This window comes from Megalobrama amblycephala, linkage group LG11, assembly GCF_018812025.1.
Source record: "Megalobrama amblycephala isolate DHTTF-2021 linkage group LG11, ASM1881202v1, whole genome shotgun sequence".
Taxonomy (NCBI): domain Eukaryota; kingdom Metazoa; phylum Chordata; class Actinopteri; order Cypriniformes; family Xenocyprididae; genus Megalobrama; species Megalobrama amblycephala.
In genome coordinates, this window is record NC_063054.1 from 8,690,002 (window position 1) to 8,703,638 (window position 13,637).

The 13,637-nt window shown below is 39.3% G+C and overlaps 1 protein-coding gene and 1 long non-coding RNA gene across 2 annotated transcripts in view; one reads left to right on the plus strand and one right to left on the minus strand.

The window, feature by feature from the left end:
* Positions 1-13,637, plus strand: part of LOC125279074 — a 118,476-nt gene that overhangs the window by 6,071 nt on the left and 98,768 nt on the right. The gene's annotated exons all lie outside the window — the stretch shown is intronic.
* jun (Jun proto-oncogene, AP-1 transcription factor subunit) lies at positions 1,507-3,450 on the minus strand. The gene is made up of 2 exons (XM_048208558.1): positions 3,248-3,450; positions 1,507-3,117 (listed from the first exon to the last, which is right to left on the minus strand). Exon 2 carries the CDS (start codon positions 3,115-3,117, stop codon positions 2,194-2,196), a length of 924 nt encoding a protein of 307 aa, XP_048064515.1. The 5' UTR covers positions 3,248-3,450; the 3' UTR covers positions 1,507-2,193.

Below are 13,637 nucleotides of genomic sequence, written 5' to 3' on the forward strand. Positions count from 1 at the left end.
AACTTTAAACTACAATACATTTTCATTTATTGTATCTAACAAACTGTTATGAAAATGTTAGTTTGCAGTTAAGCATATAGTATATTATTTCCATAAAATTTCTGAGCAAACATGTCATATAAATGACACTTATGCTAACAGGCTAATTGACTGACACTTTTTAAAATATGGTACAAGGACAAAAAATTCTCTTTTCATGTTAAATGTTTTTAATGTCAAGCCAAAACTCATTATGATGTCGTCACTGACTAATATACATTGACTAAAATAGCATACTTAGGTCGTTAAACTTGAAATCAGTGTGCACATGATGACCTCACAATGCTGTTACATTTGTGTGCTGTTATACTTTAAAAAGGCCGCTTTTCAGTGATTCTGCTCATATTTTGTTGTGAATAATAGAATATATGTTGTGTATTTAAGTAAAGTCCTTGCTTCACTTTGTGTTATTGTATTTGATAATTCGCTGGGTCAATGATCAATCCTAGTTTCAAAGAACTAAGAGCGCACTAAAGGTCTGTCAGTCTTATGGAGATTAGTCTGAGGAGTTCCTCTTCCCGTAATACACACCCACTAGCTCAGATGACGTAGGTCTTCCGACCGCGCGCTTGCCTAATATGGATAGGTAGGTGCCGGTTTTCCGGTATGATGTCATCGTTTGCCAAGTTTGGGGGGTGAAATAAGAGGATCTGAAAGATGCTAAATATTAATCCCTGTTAGTGACCTGAATACGAAATGAGATTTTTTTTTGTTTTACATGCCTCGTTTTGTGTATGTTGACATTTATAAAGAAAGAACGGGGAGACCCATTATGGTATTTTCTGCATGTAGTCCTATAGTATAATTATTAAACAAAATATATGTAAAAGTGGGAATATACATGTTTGTGATGTGTTTAATTGAAAGAAGGCAGAAATTAACAGTCTTTCAAGAAACTGAAATCACAAAAGAAACCAGTCATCTGCCCAAGTGGCTGCTTCAGATTTACCAAGTGTAGTCCGACGGCGCCCTCTGCTGGTGCACAGAGGTTTACAGCTGAACATTGCTTTAACTGAACACCTTTGTGGCAAACATAATAACCCACTGAGAACTTTTATGTTTTCATTTGACACAATAATGAGCCCGTGATTAAAGGCATGCATAATTAGTTTGAACAATTTAGCACTGAATTGTTTGATGATTATTATTTTATTAATTTCAGTGTTATTGCACCTGACACAATTTTTAAGTGGTTTCAGTCTTTTGATAATTTAAGTCTTAAAAATAGTCTTTAATTGTTTGTAAAAGGTTTTCATGTGTCATTTTAACCAGTTCACAATACATACTATTTATTAGGCTACTGTTGAAGACCTCTTATGGGTTAAATTATTGTAGTTTCTGACAGAACATTTGGACTTCATCAGCTCGATTATTCAGTCCTGTGGACTTTTAAGAACAGTCTTAGTGAACACACACTCAATCTCACACACACACAAACAAGCTCCATTAAGAGAAACAGAGACTTTGTTTTTCGTTTCACATACTTTATTACAGTTCATAAATATTGATTAGTTTCTGATGTGCTCAGAAAACAAACATAAAAAATTATATCGTATACTTTACTTACAAATGGTAAACTTAAGTACTCCTGGTTGATCTTATTTACAAATAACAATGAGTGAAACCTCATTAATGAACTTTTTTTCAGAAAAAGAAACTGCTGAAGTTGGACTAACTCAAAGAAAAAGTCAATTCCATTCAGTTTAAGAAAAAAAGAAAAAAAAAAGTACAATATGTAACTCAGAAGTCAGGCAGCTTTTAGCAAAAGTTTAGCGGACAGAACTTCTTGCTTGGTGAGCCAGACATGTATATATCCCTATTGTACGGTAGTCATGTCCCCTGTTTTACTCCTATAATACTGAGTGCTCCTTTTCAAGCGGATAGGTCCATGCACAACCTGGTCGAAGTGAACAAGGATAAGTCTCTTAAAACATGTAACAGAGTGAGTCTCATGCTCTCTGTCGCACCGAGTTCGTGAAGTTTGGAACTCCCCGAAAGTCCAGTCAGAACATCCTTTTACGGCACGCGGCCGGCCGGACGGTCTCGGTCCCAGCGGGCTATAATGCCAGCAGTCGCGGCGGCTCGCAGACATAAAGCCCCTGAAGTTTGTCCCTTGCGTCTTTTTAAGTGAACTCAAATGTCCTCCGGTTCTTTTCAGAAAGTCTGCAGCTGTTGCGTCAACATAAGCTGGCAGCCGCTGTTGACGTGGTTCATGACTTTCTGCTTGAGCTGTGCCACTTGCTCGCGCAGCATGTTGGCGGTGGACGCCAGCTCCGAGTTCTGGGACTTCAGGTTCTTGACTTTGTCCTCCAGCCGGGAGATCCTCTCAAGTTTCCTCTTCCGGCATTTGGATGCGGCGATTCGGTTCCTCATGCGCTTCCTCTCGGCTTTAATCCGCTCCTGGCTCTCCATGTCAATGGGGGAGAGAGGTGGGGTCTCGCCGGGCATCTCCGGCACCGTCTGGGGCTCCTCTTTCAGCGCCTGAAGCCGCGGGTGCTGCACGGGCAGCTGCGTGTTGACGGTGTGCTGCGGCGGGGCGCTCGTGTAGCTCATCGCGGGGTTGGCCGTGCTGATGGCGGGGTTGAAAGTGTTCAGGTCCGCGTACACCGGCGGGTCAGAGCGCATGGACGAGCTGTACACCGCGCCACCTGCCATGGACGACACGGGTGCCATGCTGTTGTTGATGGTCGTTTGGGGAGCCGAGGTGACGTTGGGCATGTGCTGGTGATGCAGCTCGGCCAGTGCCCTCACAAAGCCCTCCGCGAAGCCCTCCTGCTCGTCGGTCACGTTCTTGGGACACAGAAACTGGGTCGGAGTCGGCGTTGTAGTGATCAGGCCGTTGCTAGACTGGATGATGAGCCTCTCCAACTCCGGCGAAGCCAGCTTGAGCAGTCCCACGTCCGGGGAGGTGAGGATGTCGCTGGCTTTGGCCCTCAGGTGGGGCTTCAGGTTGCCGGCTGGGTCGGTCAGATTCAGCGTCATGTTGTGTTTCAGAGCCTTGTGGTTGTATCCAAAAGGAGCGCTGTCATGCTGAGAGAAAGCGCTGTTTACAGAGTCATCGTAGAAAGTAGTTTCCATCTTGGTAGACATAGAAGAGAAAACGAAACTTTTTAGTTCAAAAGTAGTCTTTCACAAGTCCGCGTTCGGCAACAAGCGCCGCGGGAACGATCGCAAAGTTCGTAAACTCCCCGTTCGGCGTAAAACTTACTGCGTAAAGTTATCGCGCGGTGTCCCGAACTCTTCCTCTCGCGGATAGAAAGCTCTTCCACCGCGAGGATACCAGTGACTAAACAGCGCGGAGCCGAAAAGTTTTCTTGTTTATGTGTTAGTTCAAGTTGTGTTGCCTAGATGTTTCACTGTGGCGAGATCTGTATACTCTGAGCTTCTCCAGCGTGGAGGCAAACCTTATCTGCTACCGCTGCCCCACTAAAAATAGCAATGATGTCATGCGCGCAGTCTCTTATTGGCTGGAGGCGGTTTACTGGGCGTTCCACAATTTCAGATAAGGCGCGTTGCCTTGACGACCACCCAGAAGATTCTTCTTTCGCGGTGGCTTATGGGATGAGGTAATGCTGTAAGGCGAAGAAGCGGTGCATTGTGGGATTACGTATTGTTTTTGAATATCTGGTTACCCGCTTAGCTGTTTTAGACCGTGGCAGTGGCGGGATAGATACAAAGAAGCCGAGTAATGTTTAATTTGTTACTTTTTAACTCATTTTTTCACGACGTTTCAGTCTGAGAAGAGGGAGCACGAAGTGTGTATTTCCGCGTATATTTGAGTGTTGGGCAATTTCATAAGACGCAGCCGCCCGTGATGTTAAACACCGTCAGGATTAGATGCTTTATGAATTGTTTAGATATGTTAAAATTCACTCTCGTGTGGCGCGAAGAAACTGCTGTTTTATGGCAAAGTGCATTTGCTCCTTCAGGTCAGCCAATGGTTTTGAAAAGGGGCGTGTCTTATCGTGGACTGACAGCGTGCCACAAGGTCCATCGTCCGTCTCCGTGACAGTCCCTAGAGATCCTCTCAAAACTACATACGCAAGTGTTAAACGTCAATGTTCAAACCACAACCGCAAACGAATCAAATTTAACGTGACAGTTGTTAAGTAACTTTTAAGCAGGATTCCATACTAGTTTGGGATATTTTTACTCAATTTAAACGAGTTTTAAACTTATATAAAGATGTAATTACACGTTTATTTGTATTCAGTGTTGAGGTGGACGTTTGTATGCTTGTCAGGTAGGCTACATATTTGTTGCCGTTAACAATGTGATGTAAAACTCTAACACAAATATAACAAAACAGTCTGAACTAAAGTACATCCATAAGACACGGATAAGATCGTTTTTCGTCGCCACCTGGACTTATCGACAGTCTCTGGCACATTTCACTTTGTTGCGACAGATCAAGTGTTCGTGCATGTAAACATGACATTGCGTGTCACTGACTGAATACAAAATATGGACTTTACACACAAAGTTAATGCTTTAGCATTACATACAAAAGTTTGTCATGCTAATCAAGCTATTTTAATTTGAGTTCATACTTGTTTTCTTTAGTTTAACACCTTTATTTTGTACAAATATAGCTATTTTCTCTGAATGTATGACAGATAAACGTCAAACCAGTAAGTTAAGAAACATAAGTTAGTTTTTTTTTTTTTACATACAGTGAATTTAGAACAAATCTAAGATACACAAATAACATTAGTATACGTAACAAAACACATTATTATTACAATATATACATACAAGAATTACAAAATATATGAACTAGCCTAATGAAAGTGAAGAGGCAATTCATACTTATAATGGTTTTAGATTCTTATTTAATATTTTTTAGTTTAATTTAAAAACATACCTCAATTTATACTTAAATGTTTTTAAAACTAGCCAAAAGAATGATACAAAATAGCATTCATGGGCGGTATAATCACTTGAGATGTGGCTTTTGGAGGGATTCTGCAATATTTACTGTCAGCTTTATTTGGAATTTCTATTGGATTTCTAAAAATCTTTGATCATTCATAGTTCAAGTGTACAAAGGTCAGAGAGGGTTTTTATTGTAAATTAAAGGTCATGACCAGACTGAAGCATCCTGATCCTCTTTCTGATCACGATAGATGATGCAGGCAGTAGGGGATGTCCAGAGTTACAACAGAGAAAATCATCTGTGTTTTTGTACTTGACAGAAACTCGTTTGGGCAGCACAACCCAGACAGACCAAATGTAGAAAATGGCAACTTGCCTGTGAAACCAGTTCCTCACACCATGTCTGTTTGCTTCTTTCCTTTTTTAGATTTCCTTGAATTCTCATATCACCTTTCGCACTGGTGTACTTTGTTACATGTTTAAGTGTGTTACGAAATCCAGGTGTACATTTCCTTTTTAATCCCCATGCGTGCCGTGTCATCCAGACTATACAGTTTGTCACTATCACCTGCTTCACCTAACATAAACTGCAGTGTAGAGCAGTTATATCTATAGTGTATGACAGTAACCCTAATATAAATTTTCTTTATTTTTATATACATTTTTCATGTATATAAGTGAATCTTAATGTTTAGGCCATCAGTAGTTATATCTTTCAGTCTCTGAGCCACCCAGGTAGAGGCTGGTATGGACTGGTCTTCACCGTTACCCTTGTACCCATGGAAAAAGCAATTATTTATACATCAGTGTATATACTATAATCGTTAATATAGCTGTTGGTATAATATCAGATATCCATGGGCCGTGTTTTCTTTGACATGTGGCCTGTCGTTATTTGCAGCCGCCCAGTCGTCTCAGCAGTGGTCCGTCCGTCTATGAGGAGGGTCTCTGTATAGTAATTGCCCTCCGCCACATGCTGAATTCGTGAAAACTGAAACACACTGCGCTGGATTCATACAAACATACATGTTCACTCAGCTGTAATTTGCTGTGTTGTTAAACAGGTTAAAATGATTTTATTTTTGTTAAAGGGTGTGCTTGCTTCAGAATGTAAATCAGCCATGTTTTCCATTAACATTAGTAGAATGGGAACGTTTTGTTTAACTAGAACTTGTTTGTCCTTGTATAACAGCCAGTTACGTTCTGTCCTAGGTCACGCCTAATAAGAAAATAAATCCAAAGGGAGTAGTGTTTATAGTAATTACACGGTGAGTGCATTCTTGAATTCTTTATTGACGCTCCTGAAATTTCAAATTTGATATGTATTTAAGCCATTGTCTCCACTTTGGCAGATAGTTTCTTTACAAATATAATACTGTTGGTTATACTATTAATTATATAATTTATGGAATACTCAATTCTGACATCCTAACTGTTGTCTTTTACAATAATGTATATATGAAGGCTGTTGTGGTGAGAAATCGGGTCTCCTTTAGGACCCTGAGTGATCCCATTGGTTCAACGGACTTTTAATGGGTAGTATTTTTAGCGCCTGATTATAATTCCTACAAAATCATGTTATGATTTATGTAGTTTAAAATGCATTATAAGGTCTTAAAATAGTTTACTAGTATATAACTGAACCTATAGGTTGTGAAATCAAGCATTTCTCATTCTTACTGTTTTTTTAGTTAGCTTACGTACTAGCATAGCATACATCTACCTGATAAGCCTGTTAGCTTAGCTTATTATATTAGCTATTTAGCCCAATCACATTTCAAAAAATCACGTCCTGTGGGTAAAATTTGCCTTTTGGGCGAGGTCCCCCTGGTAATATTTGCATTCCAGGGGCTAAATATCTTGTTATTTCAACCCGCGGCAACAGAGTAAAAGAAGCCCAATTCCGCGGGAAAACCACAGACTGGGCAACGCTGTGCTCTGCTTCTGTGAACGGTTAACCCCGCCTACTTTGATTTGATTGGCCATCTGAAAAATTTTGACATTGACAAGGGATTAGGCCCTGCTGTAGGCTATATCCAACCCAATCTCAAGGGGAAACGTAATTTTTACATGGTGAGGATTTTCTATAAATTCGTACAATGTTAACTACGAAAAAATATCATTAAAAAAATAAATAAAAAAATAAGAGTGAGGGTCCTACCCTAACCCCATCCCTAAACATAACATCACTGGGGCGTATATAGCAAATCGACAAATCATGCAAATTCATATGAATTCATAAATTAGCCACCAATTAAGACTGTGATGTGCTACTTCCATGACTCTCGTATCACATCGCAGACTTGCTCTGTTTCATTTTATACTGGTGCTATTTTGCGTCCCACTGTTAGTGAAAATGATCTCTGAGAACTTCAGCGTTAACATTAGGTCTGCTATATTGTATGCCGTGTTGCTGCTGCGCGTTTGAGTTTGTGAATAATGTTATATCTGAGGCGAGCGGAGCTTGAGGAACAGCTGCCCGGTCATGTCCCCTGCCCTGCTGCACCCTTCTCTGTTTTAATGCCAGTCTGTCCAATCCCTCATAAAAGCCCATTGTGGTCCCAGGCCTGTCACTGTGTGTCTGTAATTAGTGTTCTGTAGTTCATTGCCCTCGAGCCCATGGTTAGAAATCACTAGGGTCCTAATGGAGGGCTGGTCAAAGGTCACAGAGTAATCCTGTCATATCCAAGCCCATTGTCAGGACTCCACAGCCATCTTAACGGCCGTCTCCTGTCTCTGAGACAGAGTAAATCAGAGTACTGGCGCTAGCTGGACAGAGTGAAAGAATACACTGGACAGGTAACCCTGTGGGGGTCGTAGGTTTTTTTTTCTTTTTGTGGAAGAGAATAGGCTATTTTATGGATCACAGCTCAGTAATCACCTTGCTACTTAATTTTTAGTGATTCTTGCTTTATTATTGCTCATATAGGGTCAGGAGTGTGTTCTAAATGGATTTGTGCTACAGACACAAACGACGCCTTAAAATTTGCAACTTGTTTAAAAGAGATGTGTTATTACTTTTATAAGTAATAAGTAATAATACTAAGTAATAACACATTCATATACAATATATTTTTTAGGATGGACCTGGTGACTTTTTTCCCCCCATCGGATCACAGGTGGACAACGCTAAATACAGGTGTAAACAGGGTGTAAGTTTTGAGCTTGTCCACTTTCGAACACTTCCAGAGGTAGTCAAAAATGCATTGGACCGGATTGCTTTCGTAGTGTAGATGCTCATGTGGTTGAATGTGTTCAAACAGCCGTAAAAGACCGACTACTCTCCGCCTACTTTGCCAGCTGAATACCCAAGTTTGGTTTGGAGCCATTCCTCACCATTCCTGATTTCTAACACACACTCACAGCAATCGGCTGGTCTTGCGGTTGTCAGAGCAGAAATGAATGCTGCTGCTCTCCGTATATGTTTTTCCATCGTGTCCGGTTGCGTTCATATGTAAATTGCATGAGCTTATTTTGTCCATTACATTGAAAGTTCTGAAAAACCCATACATTTATCCGCCTATAGACCCTCCCCTCTATGAAATCAGGACAGAATTGGTCAAAAGTGGACAAAAGAGACTGATTAAAATACCAGGTGAAAACAGGTATGTGTCTCCCTCAACCACTTGTGATCCGATTGACCAAAACACATCTTAAAACCAGGTGTAAACAGTGCTTTTAAGAATTTCTTGAGTCTGTGTGCATCTCTCAACTGTGTTCGGCAACAGCGTCTCTACTAATAATGAAACTGTAAGTTTATCTGCTTCAAGAACAGTGTCGTTATTACCTCGCTAGTGAGAAATGTAATGTAGTTTTTAAGTTGCTAATCAATTTTACTGATAAAATCATCAGAGCAGCGCCGACAACACGTTTCTGTGTGAGCGTGTGTCTGTACTGTTTGAGTGGGAGAGAGAGCGGGAGAAAGACAGTATGTGCTTTCCATACATAATAAAACATAATTTTGTGGCATAAAACATGGAAATAATTTGTCGTTTTTATACTATTGTTTACTATATTTATTTGCGTGGTCGGTGTCATTGTGGGTTTTGGCTCTTTTGCTGTTGTAGGCTGTAAGGACCTTTGAAATAACTGAAATCGTTTGGCGAAGTGATGGACATGTAATGTGGTCAAGACCTGCCTACTTTAGCTCTGCATTTCCCTGAGGTTTGTCAACCAATCAGATTCAAGAATTCAACAGCCCCATAATATCAAATTAAATAAACTAAGACTTAAAACAAATCTGTCTGTCATAGAACAAATCACAAGAGTCCTGAAAACTCCATCTTCACTTTCATCACTTGTCTTTGTAGAGCACTATATATTTTCAAGTTAGCTAATAAGAGACTAATAATTTAAACTAGTGCTGGGAAACCATTTTTTCACCTTGGATTGTTTTGTCGAGCCTTTAGTTTTTGTCTTACCTCACTCTCATTCAGTTTTTAGTGTTTCATAACACATTCCATTGGGACAAAGGCAGAGATGTTTTGAAATGCATGTTTGTTCAATCTAAACCAACTGAAATATTGATACACCTTCTCATTCATCTATTCATAAACTCCTCTAATTTTGAATTACAGTGAATGAAAGATTGATAAAGCAGGCTGATTGTGAAGCCATGTGGCTTTTCATTCATAACCATTTCCTTGAAAAAAAAAAATAAATAGAGCAAACTGGAACAGGTGGAGAGGGAGATAAGCCGAACTCTACCTCCATGTTCAGTGTTGTTACTTAATGCTTTATATGAACTCCCTGACAACAAAAACTTGCACGCAAAGATGGACCCCTCAGTGGCAAAATAGACAACAACAACAACAAAAAAAAATGTAACAGATCTATAACGTCCATACGTTTTTTTTTTTTCAATATCAATATTTTAGATTAAAATCAATATATTAAAATAAATATACATTTAAATATTAAATATTAATCACCTTTTATCCTTTATTAATTGGTTTCCGTATTCCAAATTATTATGCAAGTGAAATATCAGTAAGGTTTCAGTACAATAACATTCAGATTTTAGTTTTTCTAAGAAAATGTTTGTTTGTTTATTTATCCATGTCTTTTTAGATAACTGGTATCAATCTAAGACAAAATTATTTGCCAGGTCTATGGAAACCCTCCTTAGAGGTTGTTCCACATTATTAAGCAAGTCACAGTTCTCATGCAATATGGGGAGGAAGAAAGATCTTTGTGAAGATGAGAAGCATGAAATGGTAAAATGTTGTGCAAAAGGCATGAAAACAACTAATATTGTGTGAAAACTGAATGGAGATCATCGAATTATCATAAGATTTGTGCGTGATTTAGAGCACAGCAGAACTCGGTCAGATAAAGGCTTATTAATGAAAGTTCCTGTTAAAAAAATGTATTGTATTAAAAGGGCAGCTATAAAAAAGCCAGTGTTGAACAGCAAACAGGTATTTGAAGCTGCTGGTGTCTCTGGAGTCTCAAGAAGCTCTCCATGCAGGCTGGCAGTTGTGCGTAAAGATGCATTTTAGCCACTCCAAACCAAACCTCACAAAGATAAACATTTACAGTGGGTTTAGAAATACATTTTCAAACAGTTTTATTGCTGTGGTGTTTTTTTGCAGCATGGGATAATGCATAGTGCATTGTATTTCAGAAGGCACTATCCTCCTTTTTATACCATAGCTGAAAATGGCCAGTTATGAACTCCACATATCTTGCAAAAGTCATTTTAATACCCTCGGAGACCCTAAAGGGACCTTCCATCTCACTTCCAAATATTCCAGCCCAAATCATCACTAGCTCCTTGCTGACATCGCAGTCTTGTTGGAACATGGAGGCCATTCACCAACCATCCAGAAATCCATCCATTTAGACCAGCACTTCTCAAAGTCCGGACTCCGGTCCGGATCCGGACCCGGAGGGAATTCAATCCGGACCCGCCTCCATTTCATATTTCAACAGCAGTAATTGTGTGTAAGGGATTAAAAATCTGGATTTCCATGAACGCATGTCAAAATCATTTGTTTAGTGTTTTATGTCTTTTTGGAGATGGTCCGAAATTAAAGCGAAGGCGAGATATTTAAAGTTTTCCTCCGTGATTCAGTTGCCATGACATCCAGTGAGCGTATACTTTTGACATAACTGGGCGCGAGTCGCGCGACGCGACACTTCACGCTGTAAGCGTTTGAATGGGTGTGGAGCAGTGGTTCTCAACCTGCGGCCCGCATACAATTTATTTTTGTTTTAAAATTTAAATTAAAGTGAATTAAATAAATATAAATGAGCTATAATTCTTTATTTATCATATAAAATAATTTTGGTGAGTATTTATTATTTTCAGACATCAGGCAATGTTGGTTAATGACGCAATCACTCAGTTAACGAAACAAACACAAGTGCGCGCTTAGGAAGAATTCAAACAGTAGCCATTCATTTTGTAAATTTAAGCCTCAAAATGGTCAAATTTGTTATTAAAGGAGAAAAACTAAATGTGGAACATAAAATGAAGGAACACATACAAACAAGAAGAGTCGCAGCATCAGCAGTAAGGTAAGAAGAATGGAAGAATCAGTTTGCTGTTAATGAGCGAGATGGGCAGCCTTCCTGTTTGCTCTGTAGTAAAGTACTTGACAAGCAAAACCTACAATTTCAAAAGACTGAACTGTGAATTCGATGTGTGTGTTTGATGTATTTTAAATCAGTAAAAATAACCGCATCAGCGCACACGCGGCTGGAATGAGCCCAACTCTGCACGCGCTCGCGGATCCGATGCTGCGCGAGGGATTGCGACATGACCTAGCCTACAATGCGTTCAGTGTTGTTTGTAAAAAGAGCTGAGTATTGCGATGCTGTTGAAGAGAGTCATAAAGTCATACAAAATTAAATAGCAACTTAAAGTGATTGTATATACAGTTTGTGTGTTCATTGAGCATTACTGATTATTATTGTAAAGCTAATGTCAGTAAGTTAGTTTTTATTTGTTATTTATTGTGTGCAACATATAGGTATAATAATAGTATTATCTGCTAATACCATAACATTAAATCTGATTGGTTTGCATTGGTGACGTCATATGTAGCTAAATTATATGCGGCCCGTGAGACTTGCACTTGGACCATTGTGCGGCCCACTGGGAAAAAAGTTTGAGAACCACTGATTTAGACCATCCATTGTAGTACGGCATTAGTCAGTGAATAAAACTATTTAAAAATGAGTCTTAATGTATTTCTAAACCCACTGTAAATGTTTCTCTTTGTGAGCTTTGGTTTGGAGTGGCTGAAATGCATCTTTACGCACAACTGCCAGCCTGCATGGAGAGCTTCTTGAGACTCCAGACACAACAGGAGCTTCAAATACCTTGAATACTTTGACAGGAACTTTCATTAATAAGCCTTTATCTGACCGAGTTCTGCTGTGCTAACCCTAACCCTAATCTCCATTCAGTTTTCACACAGTATTAGTTGTTTTCATGCCTTTTGCACAACATTGGACCATTTCATGCTTCTCATCTTCAGAAAGATCTTTCTTCCTCCCCATATTGCATGAGAACTGTGACTTGCTTAATAATGTGGAACAACCTCTAAGGAGGGTTTCCATAGACCTGGCAAATAATTTTGTCTGAGATTGATACCAGTTATCTAAAAAGACATGGATAAATAAACAAACAAACATTTTCTTAGAAAAACTAAAATCTGAATGTTTATTGTACTGAAACCTTACAGATATGTCACTTGCATAATCATTTGGAACGCAGTGTACAGTGGAATTTAAATGATTTTTAAAAAAAATGAATTTTAAAAAATAAATGTAGCACATTAATGTCCCTGTAGTATGGAGCACTGCACATGACATGCGGCCAAACATATTTATATCGTGGCCACCATAGGCCGAGGGAGAACCAACTCCAGGGTAAAGCTATAAGGAGACGTGCTTCCCCTTTTAAATAGATTTCCTTGAAATAGTTTCAAGTTACGTGTCACTGCACAACCTATACATCCCAGCATAAATGCTCCTGATAAATTATTTGTTATTAAAGTGTCTACATTCACAAACCACTGTTAATTTTAACAGAAAAGCAAGCATACTGTGTGCAGAATATGGCATGTCAGAAAGTCCAAAACACGTTTTAAATTGCAAAATACGTTTTAAATTGAATCCTTTGACGCTCTACAGAAACACAGAAATGCACTGGACCGTTTGACCATACTATGGAACATCATATTGACTACCTATCTAAGATGCATTATGTTTGATGTCTCCTTTAAAGTCTTCTTGCATTTTTTAGTGCTTCTGTTGAGTTGCAGGGTAGCACAGCCTTTAAGAAAAATGTAATTTATCGTTCTGCAGGCGGGCATATGGCGGAAATGTGGCGGACAGTGGTTGGAAATCTTGGGATTGATGTGCTTGGGGTATTTATTATACTTCTTCACCAGGGGCTGAAAAAATACTGGCGCAGACCCACAGCTTAAGTCTAGCAGCCGTTTTGCCCACCACATAGTTGGCAGCAGTATGAGACACTAGCTGTGGTAATGTGGTATATGATAACATCTTCCTCTGCCATGTGTGGAAGGGGTGTTATGTGCTTTGGTTGTTATTTTGTGATGTCCAGATTTTTTGGGTTTCACTGAGGTCATCTGAGTCCTAAACTCTATTTGCACAGTGCCTAGTCCAACTTTTACTGCTTTACACAGCTTATTAATATTTTACTATGTCATGTGGTGCAACCAACATAGAGAAAAAAAAACATAACC